This window comes from Mus pahari, chromosome 9, assembly GCF_900095145.1.
Source record: "Mus pahari chromosome 9, PAHARI_EIJ_v1.1, whole genome shotgun sequence".
In the NCBI taxonomy this organism is placed as follows: Eukaryota; Metazoa; Chordata; class Mammalia; order Rodentia; family Muridae; genus Mus; species Mus pahari.
The window spans coordinates 89,339,737-89,357,386 of NC_034598.1; the positions used below are offsets into that span (position 1 = coordinate 89,339,737).

General features: G+C 43.8%; 1 protein-coding gene across 3 annotated transcripts in view; it reads left to right on the top strand.

Annotated features, from left to right (window-relative positions):
• Window positions 1-736: 736 nt before the first annotated feature.
• Prdm4 (PR/SET domain 4) overlaps window positions 737-17,650 on the top strand; it is a 25,059-nt gene continuing 8,145 nt past the window's right edge. The window contains exons 1-10 of one of the 3 annotated variants that reach the window (XM_029542452.1): window positions 737-916; window positions 995-1,200; window positions 5,000-5,133; window positions 7,119-7,304; window positions 9,534-10,328; window positions 12,103-12,252; window positions 13,499-13,638; window positions 14,760-14,845; window positions 15,929-16,056; window positions 16,583-16,897. In XM_029542452.1, the coding sequence (XP_029398312.1) occupies window positions 5,001-5,133; window positions 7,119-7,304; window positions 9,534-10,328; window positions 12,103-12,252; window positions 13,499-13,638; window positions 14,760-14,845; window positions 15,929-16,056; window positions 16,583-16,897 (1,933 nt within the window). In that variant the 5' untranslated portion in view covers window positions 737-916; window positions 995-1,200; window position 5,000. Of the gene's footprint in view, window positions 917-985; window positions 1,201-4,999; window positions 5,134-7,118; window positions 7,305-9,533; window positions 10,329-12,102; window positions 12,253-13,498; window positions 13,639-14,759; window positions 14,846-15,928; window positions 16,057-16,582; window positions 16,898-17,650 lie in introns of those variants that run through there. The other 2 variants (XM_021204555.2, XM_021204553.2) reach the window with 2 other exon arrangements.

Genomic DNA, 17,650 nt, shown 5'->3' on the forward strand with positions numbered 1-17,650 from the left:
TGAGGTCAAAAGTGCATGTTGAACCCTCTTGAGCTGGAATTACAGAGGTTGTCAGCCATTGAACGTGGATACCAGGACCCTAAGTTGGGTCCTTTACAAGAGCAGTATATACTCATAACCACTGAGACATCTATGTAGCCCCCGTTAGTTTGCTTCTCTCTGTGTGTATGTGCATGAGCACACATACATGCATATGTGTCATACCATGCATTTGGCGTTCTGAGCACAACTTATGAGCTTGGTTCTCTCTATCCACCAAGAGAGTTCTAGGAACTGAAATTGTTAGGTTTGGAAGCAAGTGTCATTATCTGCTGAGCCACCATGTAAACTATTTAAAATTAAAGAAAGGATTGTGTGGGTACATGATGTATATCGGATTCATGCTTCCCTACTTGAGGACCTGCCATCTGGACAGAAAAGCAGAGTCTGGAGAACCTTAGCGTTCAGAACGCAACCCTAGCACGTGTATCAGTTCTGGTCTCCTAGCAACGGCAGGTCGACTGCTCGGCGCTCGATTGGCTCTATTGGCTCTATTGGCTCGATTGGCTGAGCTGCAACGCTCCGATTGAGCGTCTCTAAGCCCGCCCACTCCCGGGGCTCCGCGGTCCCCACACGCAGAGAGGGGGCGGTGCGTATCCCGGAAGGGCGGGTCGGAACACAGGCCGTGAGCAGGTAGCCCGGACGCAGAGTGGCTGGGAAGCCGGAAACGGGTCCGGAGTGGCTGAGAAGCCGGAAAGGCGCCCCCGAGGGTGCGGCCCTGCGAAGGCGGCGGGCCTGACCGGGCGGGGCCGGGCGGGAAATGTTCGGGGAGCTGTGAACTGGGCGCGGGGTCCCGGGAGGCAGGAGCGTCCGGGCCGACGTCCGGCTCGATGACGAGCCAGGCGGCTGGGCCAGTGCTCCCCGGCACGGGCCTCAGGTGGGCGACGCGGCCGGGCGGGCTCGAGCGGCCCGGGGCAGGGAAAGGCCACGGCTGATCGCTCTTCTCTTCTTCCAGGTCGGCCGGTCCGGCTGCCAGCGCTTCTGGGAAAACAGCCCCGGGCGCCGCCCAGCATGCGGGGCCCTCGCGGCGGAGCGCAGCCGCCGGCCCTCGGAGACGTCGGGCAGTGCGGGGAGGCGCGGCCGCCAGCGGGATGTGGTAGCACGTGACACCGGCCCCAGCGCGCACCTCTCAGACGCCGGCCCCCTGCCCTGGACGCGCAGGTGAGCGGGGCCGGTCCCCACGGCAGGGCCGAAGGAGCCGGGGCGGTCGCCGCCGGAGACCCAGGCTTTGTTTGGGTGCCTTCGGGCCACACGTGTGACGCGTAAATGGATTTGAGCGCCTTGAACCCACTAGAAATATCCAGAGTGCTAGTTGGTTCCTGGGGTGATTGTTCTGAGTAGCCGTACATTGTTAGCTGCTTGGCACCTCTTTCCTGTCGTCGAGTTATTTTAGCTTTCGCTATTTGAATTTGGAATGTTACTGTAGTATCATTGGCCTTCACCTTTGGGGGTTTGCGGGTTACTGTAGCCAGGGATGGTGGAGTGCAGAGATGGAAGTTTTTAAATTGTGCAAGTCTCGTGAATTAGAAGGTACTGTGTTAGCAGAGTAGTAAAGACCGAGCAGTATTTAGCTGGCTTTTTTTTTTTTTTCCCTAAAAAATGCTTTTAAAAGGCTGTCAGTATAGCGGGGAAAAGAAAACGTATGGACTGAAATTATTGGAGCTGGTCGATGCATTTTGCAAAGTGGCAGTATTTCTGTTAGTTTCCTAAATGTCATTTCCAGAAAACAGCGTGAGGTCTGCAACCAACAAATGATCACGTAGGTCAGTTAGAAACATAAAAACGGCTAAGAATGATTGGCAGGAGACACAGTGACAAGACAGAAAGAACTCAGTATCCTTACTTTAGGCCTTCTTAGGAGTTGATATGAGGTTGGAAGAATGGCATTGCCTTGTTGAAGGGGAACGTCCCTTGGGAGTCACGGTGTGCAGCTTTCCTTCCTGGTGTCTTCTGTCTTTGAGTACTTGTGACCTTTGGTTTATGGCTGTTGAGGTCATCACGTTTTGGGGACTTACATCAAACAGAAGTCTGCTGAGCCTCTGTTACTAAAGTCTTGTTTGAACTGGTGTGAGAAGGTCCAGAAGTTCACACGGGTTACTATGATGATGATGATGATGAAGATGATGATGATGAACTGGTGTGAGAAGGTCCAGAAGTTCACACGGGTTACTATGATGATGATGATGATGATGACGACGACGACGACTGACATTATATAGATGTTCAGGAGCTTTAAAAATGGGAGGTGAAGCCACGCACTTAACTCTGCTCTAATAAAGTTACTGTAATCTGTATGTTGTATTGTAGGCCTTGTGGTTCCAGTGATGGTTGTATTTTAGGTATAGTTGCAGGTGGGAGAATTTAGAGAAGTCTATTTTAAACTAGCTGGGGCCTAGAGACTTTGCTGAAGTAGCAGTGGCTTCTTTGGGTTACAAGGGGTTTCCATTCTTCCGTGAGAAGTAGCATCCTTTGGTTGATCTTTGATCCTTCATATAGGGTACCTCATTTGCCATGTGGTTCTAGCTGTCTCTCTGGGTGATGAGTTGGCGTGACTTGAACATTGTTTGGATGTAGTTGATATCCAAAAGCTAGTTTTATGATTACCATATGGATGGAGTGTAATTCTAGAAACAGGTCTGTGGAAAACTTTATACCCCACAGTTTAACCAGGTTGTAATGTAAATAGGACTGGGGAAAAGGCAACAACGGTTTTGTTTGTAATTTGTTTCTAGGCTAAGAGATTGGAAATCTTAAATTAGGTCTGACTTCAAAACTCAGCTGTACCTCTGACTGGTTAGGTGATTTTCGGTTTGGTTTTTGTATGTGTGTGTATGTGTATGTGTGTTTTGTTTTTTTGTTTTTTGTTTTTGTTTTTTTGTTGTTTTGTTTTAAACCTCAAAATCTAGGCTTTCTTATCATTAAAAGGGGACTAAGGTACCAGTCCAGGGCTAGGGAAATGGCCCAGTGAATAAAAGCAGCTGTGTAGGGAGGCTGACAATTCCATTTTGGTCCCTGGAACTCACATAAAAGGCCATATGCAGGGATGTGCATCTGTAATTCTAGCAGTCCTCTGGGAGATGGCAGTCAGATACAGGAGACCACAGCAACAAGAGGGACCCTGCCTCAACAACGTGGAAGATGAGAACTATCTCCTGACCACCAAATACATCCACAACCCTTTCAACCCGTGTACATGTATGTTAATTAAAGAAGAATATGACAAAGTGGATTAGTGCCACGGTTGCTATGACAAAATCCACGACAAGAAGCCACCTAAGGGAAGGCCGTTTACTTTGACAAAGCCCATCATGGTGGGGGAGGCAGTCACATGGCAGCCTGTAATCCAGAAGCGAAGAGGAACGTGGGCATTGGCTTGCTTCCTCCCTTTCACCTAATACAGGATCCTACCCCATTGAATGTAGGTGGAATCACCCTCATAGACACACTCAGAAGTGTGTGCCTATGTGATTCTGAGTCCACTGTGGTTGACAGTGATGATTTGCCATCATACAACCTCCAAGTGTGAGGTTTAGGAGGGGCATGAGTAAATCACTCTCCCGTTGTTTCTTAGGTACACTAGGCGAATAGGAAGAACCTGCTGCAGTAAATGTGGAGTAAGGATGGGAGGTCATTAAAGAACTCCTTTAACCTCCTTTAAGAAGGGTGGCTAGCTTCTGTAAATGATAAGATGGTGGTCTCTAAATTCTGATTAGAAACTAGTGTATGCATATATTTAAATGTTTACTTTTAATTATGTGTTCCTGTCTATGCCTATGCACTGTGTGCAGGCGCCCTCTGAGGCCATAGGAGAGTGCGGAGCCCCTGGTCCTACAGGAGTGTGTGCAGGAGCCCTCTGAGGCCTTAGGAGGTGTGGAGACCCTGGAGCTACAGGAGGTTTCTGAAGCCACCTGATGACTCCTGGGAACCGAACATGGTTGCTGGGGCCTGAACTCACATCCTGTGGAAAACAGCAAGGGCTCTTAACCCATGAGCCATCTTTCCAGCTCTTTTCTTTTTAGACAAGATCTTGCTATGTAATGTGCAGACTGCCCTTGAGTTTACCGTGCAGTCCGCGGTATTCTTGGCACTTAGTCCTCTTGACCCAGCCTCCCTATTTCTGTGCCACCACACTTAGCTAAAACTATTGCCTTTCCTATCAGTATGACTCTTTGATGATGCAGTTAGTGACATTGCAGGATGGACTGTCTAGAAAAGGCAACTCTGACTCTTCAGTCTTATGGCCTGTGTATCAATACAGTCTGAAGTGTAGGAACATGTCTGACAGTCCTTTGTAGGATGGCTGATGCCCTTTCATTGAAGTACTTTATGATTTGGGGCATATGTTTTATCTTTGGCACTTAAATCCTCCCCTATCTTACTTTGGAGAATTAGTGAACAAATTCACAATTATTTCAGTAGGCTTCTAGTGAAGCTTGTATGATGAACCTCAATGTGTGAAGGTATTATGATTATTGTTACTCCAGTATGGTTACAGATTTTAAGAAAATACTGATTCTTAAGGAGAGCATGATACTTCTTTATGCCATCTGAGTCAGTCTCAGGCTTACTTTTAACTGACTATAAAAAGGATTAGTAAAACTATTCCAGTACTTTAAAGATAATGCCTAAAAACTGTTCTGCACTAATAAGCCAAATGGAGATAGCACAATGAGACTGGTTTAACTGTAGAAACAGAGTAAGTCATCCTGACCAGTGCTGCTGATGCAGACTGGTGTTTGGGGTGTTTGCTGTGTGTAAGGTTTGGAACAAGGCAGATCGAATTCACCCTGTGTATGTATGGTCTGCAGCATTGACACCCATTAGTTAATTTTGAATCACAGTGCCTTGTGGTTTCAGTCATAGGTATATAAAGAACAGTTGGTCAGGTCCTAGTTCCCCAGCCCTGGATTCTTGGCTCTTTTAACATGTGGACTCAATGGTCGTCTATGCTTTTTCCTAGGATGAATGACATGAACTTGAGCCCAGTGGGGATGGAGCAGCTGTCTTCATCCTCTGTGAGCAATGCCCTGCCAGTCTCAGGAAGTCACCTGGGCTTGGCTGCCTCTCCCTCTCACAGTGCCATTCCTGCCCCAGGTGAGTGGGAGGAGAGCCCCTGCCCTTGAAAATTGTGTTTAGTTCTGAGTGCTTAGGGTGGTACAAAGAAACAAGTGAGTGCCCTATACAAAGTATTATAGATAGAGTAGCAGCTTTTTTTTCTGATAGTCTCTTTCATCCAGAGCTGAAACTGACTTGGCTTTTTATCTGGGGCGTCTCACACTCATCTGGTTGACACTTTGACATCATGTCCTTAATTAATAGAAGAAGATCAGTTAACTTTCCTCTGTAGGTTTTAAGCATTTGAAATCATGCTTGTTTTCTTTTAGATTGGAAATTGAGAAATGTACTTTACACATTAATAAACTGAAACAGGCCCAGAATCACTTTTGTAAACTACATGTGTACCTGGTGCCCACAGAAGCCAGAATAGGGAGTCAGGCGCTTTGGAACCCAAGTTGCAGATGGTTGTGAGCTACCATGTGGGTGCTAAGACTCTGGACTTGGGTTCTCCTGTAAGTGTAGCAAATGCTCTCGGCTGCTTAGCCATCTCTCCTGCCCCACAAAAACAAACAAACAAACAAACAAACAGAAACCCTCAAAGAGCCTAGTGGAGTATGCTGTACTCTTGTTTACGATTGTCAGGAAGAGCATTAGAAGGCCAACCTTCGCCTTGAAACTGTCTGAAAATTGTTAACCCATCTGTTTAGTCCCTTAGCTAGTCCTTTTAGGAAACAGTCTTATTAAGAGGAGAAAGTTTATATTAAAAAAAAAATACTCCCTCTGGCCAAAATATGCAGATCAGCACTGAGTAAGTTGGTGGGTTTTCATTTGTGCCTGGTTAGGCACAGGGAAAGTCATTTAAGCTTTTTGCAAATGAGTATAATCCAAGGTGGATGTGGTCGAAGGTCAGAATTTTTTATTTTGAAGTATAGTGAGTAGAGAAAGGACTGAAAATATACGCATACCGTTCTACATTTCACTTGAATTTGGATGGGTTCCAAGTACAAACATACTTGATTTTTGTTTGTTGCATTTTTAGGATTTCACTATGTTGCCTAGGCTCAAATTCAAAATCCTTCTGTCTCAGCCTCTCTGGTTCAGGGATTACAGTAATGCACCAACCATGCCAAGCATTTGGGAGTTTTAAAAGTGAAATATATAGTCATAGAAATAGGAAAATAAACAAAGCTTTACAAAAAGTTATCACTGCTGCCGGGCGTGGTGGCTCACGCCTTTAATCCCAGCACTCAGGAGGCAGAGGCAGACGTATTTCTGAGTTCGAGGCCAGCCTGGTTTACAAAGTGAGTTCCTGGACAGCCAGGGCTATACAGAGAAACCCTGTCTCAAAAACAAACAAACAACAAACAAAATTATCATTGCCAAGAGACCATACTTGTGAATAGTTTTTGTTTTTTTGTATTTATTTATTTTAAAGATTCATTTTATTATTTTATTTACTTGTAAATATGCACATGAGGGCAGGTGCCTTGCAGAGGCTTGTCCTGGAGCTGGAGTTATGTGATAAGGTTGCTGGCAATTGAATTCCGGTCCTCTGGACCAGTACATTCTCTTAACCACTGAGCCCGCTCTCCAGACCTGTTTGTTGTTTTTGTTTTTAGTGTTATTTTTTTCCCCTCTTAGCTGTTACTTAAACTAGATTGTCAATTGTTTGGATACTTAGGAGAAACACAACTGGAGGATTAGTTTAGCACTTTATAAAACCCCTGATGTGCACTCATACACACCGACGTAATCCAAGGGCCAGGTTTGTTCATGTGTAGTCCCTGCACTCTAGAAGAGCTAAATAGACCCTTCCTGAGAAGTAATCTGAGGACTAGGACTGTTCGTATGTTTTTGTTACGACAGGTGCTGACCAGTAGTATCTTGGGTTAGAAAGTGCTACTAGGGTGAGATTTTGTTTCTGTTTCTGTGAGTTCTAAGAGATTTTGTCAGTGGTTTTTAGGTACCAATTTTTTACTTAATTAAAAAAAAAATTGTGTGTCCCCCCCCCCCCCTTTTAGGACTTCCAGTGGCTATTCCAAACCTGGGTCCCTCCCTGAGCTCTCTGCCTTCTGCCTTGTCTCTGATGCTCCCCGTGGGCATTGGAGATCGAGGAGTAATGTGTGGGCTACCCGAGAGGAACTACACCCTACCTCCACCACCTTACCCTCACCTAGAGAGCAGTTACTTCAGAACCATTCTACCTGGTAAGTTTACAGTTTCTCGTGGTGGTGGTGGTGGTGGTGGTGGTGGTGGTGGTGGTGGTGGTGGTGGTGGTAGTGGGGAATACAACCAACTTTTGACCTCAGCGTTTGGAGATTAGAGTTAATATCTTTCTCTCTCATCTTTGGATAGCAATCCCTGGGTTTGTTATTCGTGTGCTTTCCTTAGAATATGTATACAGTTCAGTATTAAAGGACGCAATTTGAATCTTGTTAGCACAGTTTTTAGTTTTTAGGTTTTTTTAATTGTTCTGTTTTGAAGAGGTGGGGATTGAACCTTAGGGCTCCTGCATGCTAAAACGGCACCTTAGCACTGAGCTACAGCTGATCCCCTTTCTATTTTGAGGCTGGGCAACTACCTGCCTGTATATAAGAATGACCTTGCTTGCTCCCAATCTTTTTGCTTTCCACCTTCAAAGTGCTAGATTACAGGCATGAAGGGCTTTTGTTTTTGTTTTGTTGTTGTTGGTGGCCCTGGAATCTGCTATTAAGACAAGGGGAGCCTCAAAGTTTGAGTTCTTCTTTGGCTCTGCCTCCTCAGTGTCAGGCTTATAGATAAGCCCTACCATGCCTGGTTTATGTTACTATGTTTTTCTTTGCATCTGTATGTGTGTAGTGTGCATGCACGTGTATGAGTGCACAGGTGTCCGTTGGTGCGTGTACATATGGAGGCTAGAGGTTGATGTCAGTTGTCTTTCTCAGTTACCTCCCACCTTATGTATTGAAGCAGAGTCTCTCACTGAACCCAGAACTTGCTAATTCAATAGCTAGTGTAGCTAACCAGTTCACATCAGTGATCTGGAGGATTAGAGGTGCGATGCACAACATGGGATTTACATGTGTGTGTTGGGGATCTAGACTCAGATCCTTTGGCTTACGCGGCTTTACCTACTGAGCCATCTCCAGTTCCCTGTGGTAGAGTGTTAATAGTCTTTTTATGAAGCAAACTATGATCACTGAATTTTGGTTCAGTGTTTTTAATTCTGTACTTTTAACAGCTACCTGTCTGGCTTAGAGTCTATTGACTTTTATTCTGTGATAGATAAATGTATTGTATACACTCTCTTTAGAAAATGTAGCAAGCAGGGAGAAAGGGAAGCCACATCTCTCCTTCTGGTATACTTTTTTTTTTTTTGTGGAGCATTTGTTGCTACAGTTTTTCATGATTAAGACTGATTTCTCTGCAATTGTGGGTCTTTGTACTTAGTATATCCCCTGCTACTAGATGATTTTTTCATAACCCCCATCCTGTCCTTTTTTTTGAAATAGGCTATGTTGTTCTGGCTGACCCAAGGACTCACTATATTGACCAGGCTGACTTTGAACTTACCGAGACTTGCCTGCCTCTGCCGAGTGCTGGGATTAAAGAGGTGTGCCACCGAGCCCGATAATGGTCTTTTAAAACTGCCTACCCCTGTAATTCCAGCATTTGGGAGGCTGAAGCAAGGAGACCAGGAATTTAGACTAGACTTTGTCTCAGAAAAAAAAAAGTACTGATTGGATATTTAATGGTTTATTAAATGAGTGGCCAACTTGATTTTTCCAGACTTTCTTGTCACTGTAGCTAATGTCCTTAGGGGTGTCGTCTTTGTGTATATTTAAAAGATACACTCAGGCATTTAGGGAAGGTTGCTGTAAATGGTGTTTAATGCACGACAGTGTGGTCGTTTTGAGTGTTTTAGTATATACTCTCCCATTAGCAGTACTGCAGGTGATGTCCCACATCCTTGCAATCACAGCTTTGGGTTTGGGATGTAGTTCTATAGTGAGATTTTTTTGAGGCCCTAGGTCTGATCCCAACCTGCTCCTGCTCTCCCCCAAAACATTTCTGTAAAATATGCTTGTTTTGAAGTTTAATGTGTTTTGGTAGTTTTATGACAGTTCTTAAATAATTTTATTATTTATTTACATTTTTTTTTATAGAGCAAATTTTAGCATCTTTGGACCAAAGAATTGTAATCACATAGCTATTAGAGGTCGGTTTCATGTAAGTTGTTTCTAATTGGCTTCAGATAAGTTTCATGTGTTCAGAATTTGAGTTCCGTAGAGAAACTCAGAATGGTATATGTGCGTGCTACTTATATAGTTATTGATTAAAGAAGTAGTAGGTTATTTAACTTAGCTATATTAGTAAGGAAAATGGATCCTAATATTTGAAATTTTTTTTATGTTTAACAATGTGCTAAATATCTCTGATATCTCTTTTTTTCTCAGGCATTTTATCTTATTTAGCTGACAGACCACCTCCTCAGTATATCCACCCCAACTCTATAAATGTTGATGGAAATACAGCATTATCTATCACCAACAACTCTTCAGCACTAGATCCCTATCAGGCCAATGGAAATGTTGGATTAGAACTAGGAATTGTTTCAATAGACTCTCGCTCTGTAAACACACATGGTGCCCAAAGTCTTCATCCTAATGATGGCCACGAAGTAGCATTGGACACAACAATCACTATGGAGAATGTTTCTAGGGTTACCAGCCCAATCTCCACAGATGGAATGGCAGAGGAGCTTACAATGGATGGTGTTACAGGAGAGCATTCCCAAATCCCAAATGGCTCCAGAAGTCATGAGCCTCTCTCTGTGGATTCTGTGAGCAACAGCCTTACAGCAGATGCTGTAGGACATGCTGGTGTGATGCCCATTCACGGGAGTGGTCTGGAGCTTCCTGTGGTCATGGAGACTGACCACATTGCAAACCGGGTCAATGGGATGTCTGACAGTACCCTCAGTGACTCCATCCACACCGTGGCCATGAGCACCAACTCTGTAAGCGTGGCACTCTCTACCTCACACAACCTGGCCTCCCTAGAATCTGTCTCCCTCCATGAAGTTGGCCTTAGCCTAGAGCCTGTGGCTGTCTCTTCCATCACGCAGGAGGTTGCCATGGGGACAGGTCATGTAGATGTATCCTCAGACAGCTTGTCTTTTGTACCATCTTCACTGCAAATGGAAGACTCCAATTCAAACAAGGAAAACATGGCCACCTTGTTTACAATTTGTGAGTGTGCTTCACTGTTCTCTTCTGGAAATACTTTTGTGTTTTAAAATTGTATGTGTGTGAGGGTTTCCCTGCATTCATGTACATGTATCACATGCATGCCTAATGTCTTCAGAAGCTAGGGCAGTATTGGATTCCTTGGAGCTGGAGTTAGAGATGGTGAGCCAACGTGTGCATTCTGGGAATTGAACCTGGGTCCTCTGCAAGAGTAGCAAGTGCTCATAATTGCTGAGCCATCTCTCCGGATCTCAAATATTGGCCTTAAAATACCATTGTCCTAACTAGAGTTTGTCATAGTCTGACATTGGTTGACAGTGTGAGAAATTGCATTTTGGAATTTCCTTTGCCCTCATACTGTCCTTTTATTAATCTGGTGCCATTTGCTCAAGTCAAATAATAAAGTACAAGTCAGTCGTTCTTACAGTGACACCCTGGAGTAAACAGACAGTATAGTCGTGTCTGTATTTTCCCTATACTATACAAGGTATTTTCCTAAACAGAACATTACAGGCATAAAAACTTCACAAAGATAATCTTGGTGATAAACGTTTTATTGTTTTGTTTTGTTTTGTTTTTTTTCCAGCCTATGCCAGAAAAAAAAAGTTTCTGGATCACTTTTATAACTGTGGGAAAATGTAGGTTGATATGCAATGATTTTTCTTAGAATATAAATTACTATGTTTGGGCATGTAAAAGTTACTTCTTATTAGGCAGTAACAAAAACCATATAAAATGGTTGATTTGTTGATTTCACTGTGTGCTTAGTCCACGCAGGAAATTTTCATAGCTCACTATATGCTGTGTTCTGCCAGATGCAGGGGACAGGGCAGTCTACCGAAACAGTACAGACCACGAGGAACCTGTAGCCCGGAGGAAGCATGGACAAGACCCGGGCAGCTGTAGTACAGAATAGCAGTCAGAGCGTGACCATGAGCCAGAGGGCAGGCAGCATATGTGTTAGCATAGACCTGAAGACAGGCAAGATGGTAGGCAATTGATAGGAAGACAGGCATGGGCACCCAAGTGCCTAGGGTGAAAAGAGTCAGAAATGGTTCAGGTGGCTGCAGTGGAAAATGGGTCTGAGGGGACAGTCACCTGCGGAGACAAGCAGGAGCCGAACATACAGACAGGGCTTTAAGATCAGGGAAGGCTTTAAGAGTAAGGATTGGTATGGGGCTCTACTGCACTGTGAGCTGTTAGACTTATGAGAGGCAAGTATTGTAGGGAGATAATCTCTTTACAGTAGAAGTAGCTAAGATGAAGAAAGTAGAGCATTTGTGGAGCAGTCATTGGAGCTTGTAGGTGGGCTAAAGGGCTGGTGCTGAGGAGAAAGCTCAAGTTCCTGAATGAGACAATACGTAACTGTGCTGACAGACAGGTTGGGGAGAGTACAGTGGTAGCTTATGAGAGGGAGGAATGATGAATCCATTTTAGACATTGATTCAGTGTGTAAGGTACTCAGTGGAGATAGCTAGTGGAGCTCAGGGAGAGATTATCTGAAGGTAATCATCATGGCCATGGCAGTGCGATGAAACTGTCAGCAAAGGGCACAAAAGAACTTGTCAATACAGCGAACAAGAAGGTCTAAAAGTGCAGAAGCCAGTCAGGGAGGAGCGAGCCCTCTGTATTAGTCTTTAAAGTCTCCAATTAATAATAAGTGTAATAATTAAGATCCTTCTTACTGATTGCATTTAGTAATTGGCATTTGAGTCCAAGTGGTAACTTAGTTTATGCAGACACCCATTTACTTGTCTTTGACATGTGCTGCCTACAGGGTGCACTCTTTGTGACCGAGCCTACCCCTCAGATTGCCCTGATCATGGACCAGTGACTTTTGTTCCTGACACACCAATAGAGAGCAGAGCAAGGCTGTCCCTCCCGAAGCAGCTTGTTCTCCGCCAGTCCATTGTAGGAACAGATGTTGGTAAGAATCTTGGAAGAAACCACACAGTCCCATCAAATCTCCTTTATGGGACGGAGCTGTGAAAGTATGCGTGTGGAAGTAGTGACTGGTTGATCTAAAATTCAGTGGCTTCAGATTATAAACATTAGGGAGTAAAATTGTAAATGTTAGGGAATGGTTGACTTCTCTGATGGTGGCAACAATGAAGCCTCTGAAAGCTTAGGTGAGAATCCCCTCCTGAGAACCAGAATCAACTAGAAGCACAAATCCTGGCCTTAGACTTTGACAGCCTCTGTTCTCGGGCATCCATCATCTACCAAGCCACCATGATCCCTGAAACTTGTTTTCTAATAAAATGTGAGAAATCTACCTCTGATAATCAGGTGTTACAGAGAAGATAAGCAGACTTTAAAAACCAGTGGACTTGTGTACCGTTTCTCAGGAAGGACCTGTGGTTATCAGGGCTTACTTACCCATATCTGAACTTAACAGCTTCTGAAGTACTGTGCCAGTCCTTTGAAGATGCAAAATTAGGTTTATTATTTTCAGCTACAGTTGGGCATAAATCTTGAAAGCACTAAACAGCTTAGATAATAGTCATGCATTATATTAAGTATAAGAAATTTTAGAGCTGGATGTGGTGGCGCACACTTTTAATCCCAGCACTCGGGAGGCAGAGGCAGGCGGATTTCTGAGTTCGAGGCCAGCCTGGTCTACAAAGTGAGTTCCAGGACAGCTAGGGCTATACAGAGAAACCCTGTCTCGAAAAACAAAAAACAAAAAAAAAGAAATTTTAGAAGCTTGATTTATTTGATATAGATTGCTATTTTTTGATAGAATGTTTTCTGGTCTCTTGCTTATTCTAAAATAATTGGAAACATGTAGGCTTTGTGTGTATACAGCAGGAATTTGATTTTGCTTCTGCATTTCAATTTAATTTGTGTGTGTGTGTGTGTGTGAGAGAGAGAGAGAGGGAGGAGGGAGGAGGGAGGAGGAGGAAGGGGGAGGGAGAGGGAGAGGGAGAGGTGAAGGTCAGAGAACACCTTTTCAGAAGTGGAGTTCTGTGGGTGGAACTCAGGTCATCAAGGTTTCATGACAAGCGATACCGAGCCATTTGTTGGCTACTTTTGTCTGTTGCTTTAGGCTAGGACCTACACCTCTTAGCTGTCTCAGGATTGTTGACACATCAAAAATGTTAGCTTTGGTGAACATGAGATTCTTTGTCTGGGTTAAGTGCCCGTCTCAGTAGGTTTAAATCATTGTGTAGTTGGTGTCCTTCCATTGATAGGTGTATGGACTGCAGAAACCATTCCTGTGCGGACTTGCTTCGGGCCTCTAATTGGTCAGCAGAGTCACTCCTTGGAAGTAGCAGAGTGGACAGACAAGGCAGTTAACCATGTCTGGAAGGTCAGTGCTGAAGAAACTTCTCTGACTTCTGGCTGCTGCTGCTGCTTTTTGTATCCCAAGCTGACTTCACACTCTGAGTCTTCCTCATCAGCTTCCCAGATGCTGGGATTGTGCCATGCCAACACTGTGTGTGACACTTCTGGGGGCAGTTTTCATTGTTTAAGGCATGGCAAGTCAAAATTAGCTGGAACTGAGAATGCACTCATGTCCATTTAATATTACATTTTCTTATTTCTGGTATAAACAGCTTTTGAACAAATAGGGGATAAACTGATGGAGTTTTCATTTTATAGATTAATGCAATGATTCTGATCTCTTTAAAAAACCATCTTTGTCTTATATGTTCGGGAACTTTGCCTGAATGTATGTGTAGCATTTGTGTGCAGTCTGTGGAGCCCGCAGGAGGGTATCAGAGCCCCTAGAACTGGAGCTATAGTCAGTTGTGAACTTCCATGTGGGAGCTGGGAAGTGAACCCAGAACCTCTGCGAGAGTAGCCAGTGCGCTTGACCAACAGGCTATGTCAGCTCCAATTTGAATCGTTTATACATTTTGATTTCTTTTGGCTGCTGAGGCTATGAACTTTGTTTACAAAATAAAAGTTATTTTTAGTTAACTAAACATTCCTTCAGTATTTGGCTTAGGAAACAGTTTTAGAATTAGCTACAATTATTTCTCTAGTTTCCTAATGGGGAATATAAGGTTTTGACATCAATAGCTATATCAGTAACATATTTGTATAGAATCTAAAAGATGGGGGCAGAGTTGAAATGGTGAGGTCGTGTATGATAGGGAACTTTAATTTTAATGTCTGACTGGGAAAATGGGTGGATAGCTCTGCCTTTAGGAGACAGTCATCCCCACTGTCACTACCTGGTGTTTTTGATAAAGATGGATAGATAAGTAGACTGTAGTTTAATGTTTTTAGCCAAGGTACTCAGAGTGAAGTCATTCTGTACACAGAGCAGCACCTGGAGACCTCTAAAGCACTTGTTTGCATTTCTGTAAACAGGAAGGGTGGAGAGACAACCATGGAGAGAGAGGGCCCTAGCTCACACTTACTAGATGAGCAAATGAAAGGTTATCAGTTCACTGTACATGTGTGCTTGCCTTCTGTTGGCAGATATACCACAATGGTGTCCTGGAGTTCTGTATCATTACAACTGATGAAAACGAGTGTAATTGGATGATGTTTGTGCGCAAAGCCAGGTAATGCTTTAGTAATGAGATCACCACCATTCAGGTACATTAGTACACTCAGCATAAGCTGTGGAAGACTGATGACTACACGTTGCCACTAGTACCTCGAAATCCTTAAGCCCAGGCCTTTCAGCCTTTCCAGTCTAGTAGCAGCTGACTGGTGGTGGCTATAAAACAGAATGTCTTTTTAAAAACATTTTATTTGGTTTCTGGGCAATAAGGAATGATACATGAGTTTACAAGTAAATGCCTCTTCATATCACCAGTAGTCTTTTTCAGGCTATAACTAGAGTTAATTTTTGTTAGCTTTCTATCTTCATAAATATTTGTCATAGAGAATTTTTAAGACTTCATAGACACTGTGACTCAGGCCTAAACTAACCAGCGACAGCACTTGGGAGCCTGAGGCAAGAATGGGCTGGACTGGGCGGCCTGGCAAGTCCTAGGTCAGTCTGAGCACCAATTAGGACCCAGTCTCAAAATAAGCAGGCATGGTTCGTTTTCGTTTAGCTTTGGTTTGTTTTGAGATAGGATCTCATGTACTTGAGCCTGTCTGGTACTTGTAAGTAGCAGTGCTCCTGTAATTAGTCCTGCCTTTGCCTCTGGGTGCTGGGATTACAGGTGGGCGTTGCCTGTGCCTTGCTACTTGCTCATATTGCATCTCCTAACAGACTGATGTTTCTGACTAAAGGGATGACTACCTACATACTAAAGCAAGAATTAGGTTTCTTCACAAACTCTAATAGGGAGAGTAGAGTTACAGAAACAATAGAGAAAATAGTTCTGTCTAAGCTTTCGCTGAATTCTGCTTACAGAGGGTATGGTATGACGTATATATATCTCAGAATTACTGTACTTGAGGGGCAGCAGATGGAGCTCATTGATAGGATTTCTGGGCTGGAATGTGTAAAGCTTTAGTTTGAACCACAGCACTGAAGAAAAAGTATCCTAAGTCAAATGTGGAATGTACGTGTAGCCCTAGCTATTTAGAAGGCTGAAGCAGGAAAGTTGAGGCCAGAAGTTTGCAACCAGCCTGAGCAACATAATGAGACCCTTTCTCTTACACTTGATCTATTGAATGTGGTTATATAGGAACCGTGAAGAACAGAATTTGGTGGCCTATCCCCATGATGGAAAAATCTATTTCTGTACCTCACAAGACATCCCTCCTGAAAATGAACTGCTTTTCTATTATAGCCGGAATTATGCTCAACAGATGGGTAAGCCTGTGAAACTTGTTATCAAGACTCTAGTGCAGTTCGTCAGTGACCAGGAAGAGAATTCGATAGATTTTACAGTGGCACCTTTATGAAAACAAGCTACCTTTGCGTGTGAGATGACAGAAATAGGTACTTCTTCACTAGGTGGATGTTGCTGTTTCAAATAAACAAGCTTTTGTTGTAGGACTTTGAATCAGGGCTTGTAAATCCCTGAAACTGTTTTTTGAACTTCTTGAGAGTTAGCAGAGCCCCTTCCATTTGATTTAATAGCTTTTTCTCTTTGTACTATGTCACATTTATAGGTCTACTTAGAATTTGTGTGCACTACAAAATATAAATGGTTTCTCCAGGAGAAAAGACAGTGTCAGTCCTGTGTTTACCCAGTGCTGCTTGTGTGTACTGTTTTTAAATGATAAGAGTATGGCACTGAACATTTCGGTAGAAGGAAATTGTAATTGTCAATGACTAATGTCAAGAATAATTTTGAAATTGAAGTAGCAGGAGATGTTGATTTAATGTTTTAAAGGTGTTCCCGAACACCCAGATGTGCACCTCTGTAACTGTGGCAAGGAGTGCAGTTCCTATTCGGAGTTCAAAGCCCATCTGACCAGCCATCTGCACAGTCATCTCCCTGGCCAGGGCCACGGCAGCAGCCACGGGCCAAGCCACAGCAAGGAGAGGAAGTGGAAGTGCTCCATGTGTCCCCAGGCTTTTATCTCGCCTTCCAAACTCCACGTGCACTTTATGGGTCACATGGGTATGAAGCCCCACAAGTGTGATTTTTGTAGCAAGGCTTTTAGTGATCCAAGCAACTTACGGACACACCTCAAAATACATACAGGTAAGCTGTATTGAACCGTTGGCATGGAGTTCTCATACGAGTTAGAATTTGCAGCCATAAAGTCTTGGCAGAAAGAAATTATTGAAGGTAGAGTTGAAATATGTCATGGAATGTATGCAGATAGCTGTGGGATGTCATTGGACTGTAAGCCTTGTGAGGTGGGAACCTCAGGCTCCTCAGGTTGATACCTCCCGTTACCAAGGTATTTTTCTAAGGAGTCCTGTGCAGTTTGAAGGAGCCCGGTTTTTATATTTGAGCTTCCAGTTTCTAAACTTCATGTAAACCATCTCTAAACAAATTATTTATTTGTATTTTATGTGTATGACTATTTTGCCTGTATGTGTACCACTCTCATGCAGTGCTGTGGAAAACAGAAAAGGGTATTCATCCCTGGAATCTGAGTTATAGATGGTTGTGAGCTACTGTAGGGTGCTGAGAATTCAACCCAGGTCTTCTGAAACGGCAGCCATCTCTCCACCCTCTCAGCTCTTCCCTCATCCCCCATACCCCAAAATAACCAGTGAGGTCTCAACTTTCCTGATTGAATCATTTGTTCTACTGATCACTAAAAGGAAGTTTCATTTTCAGCCTATTGTTTTAAGACTGGGTAGTTGGAGGGGAGAACAGGTGTCCTGAAGAAGCTAAACACGCACTGTAGTCGTCCTTCCTTCCTTCCTTCCTTCCTTCCTTCCTTCCTTCCTTCCTTCCTTCCTTCCTTCCTTCCTTCCTGCCTGCCTGCCTGCCTGCCTGCCT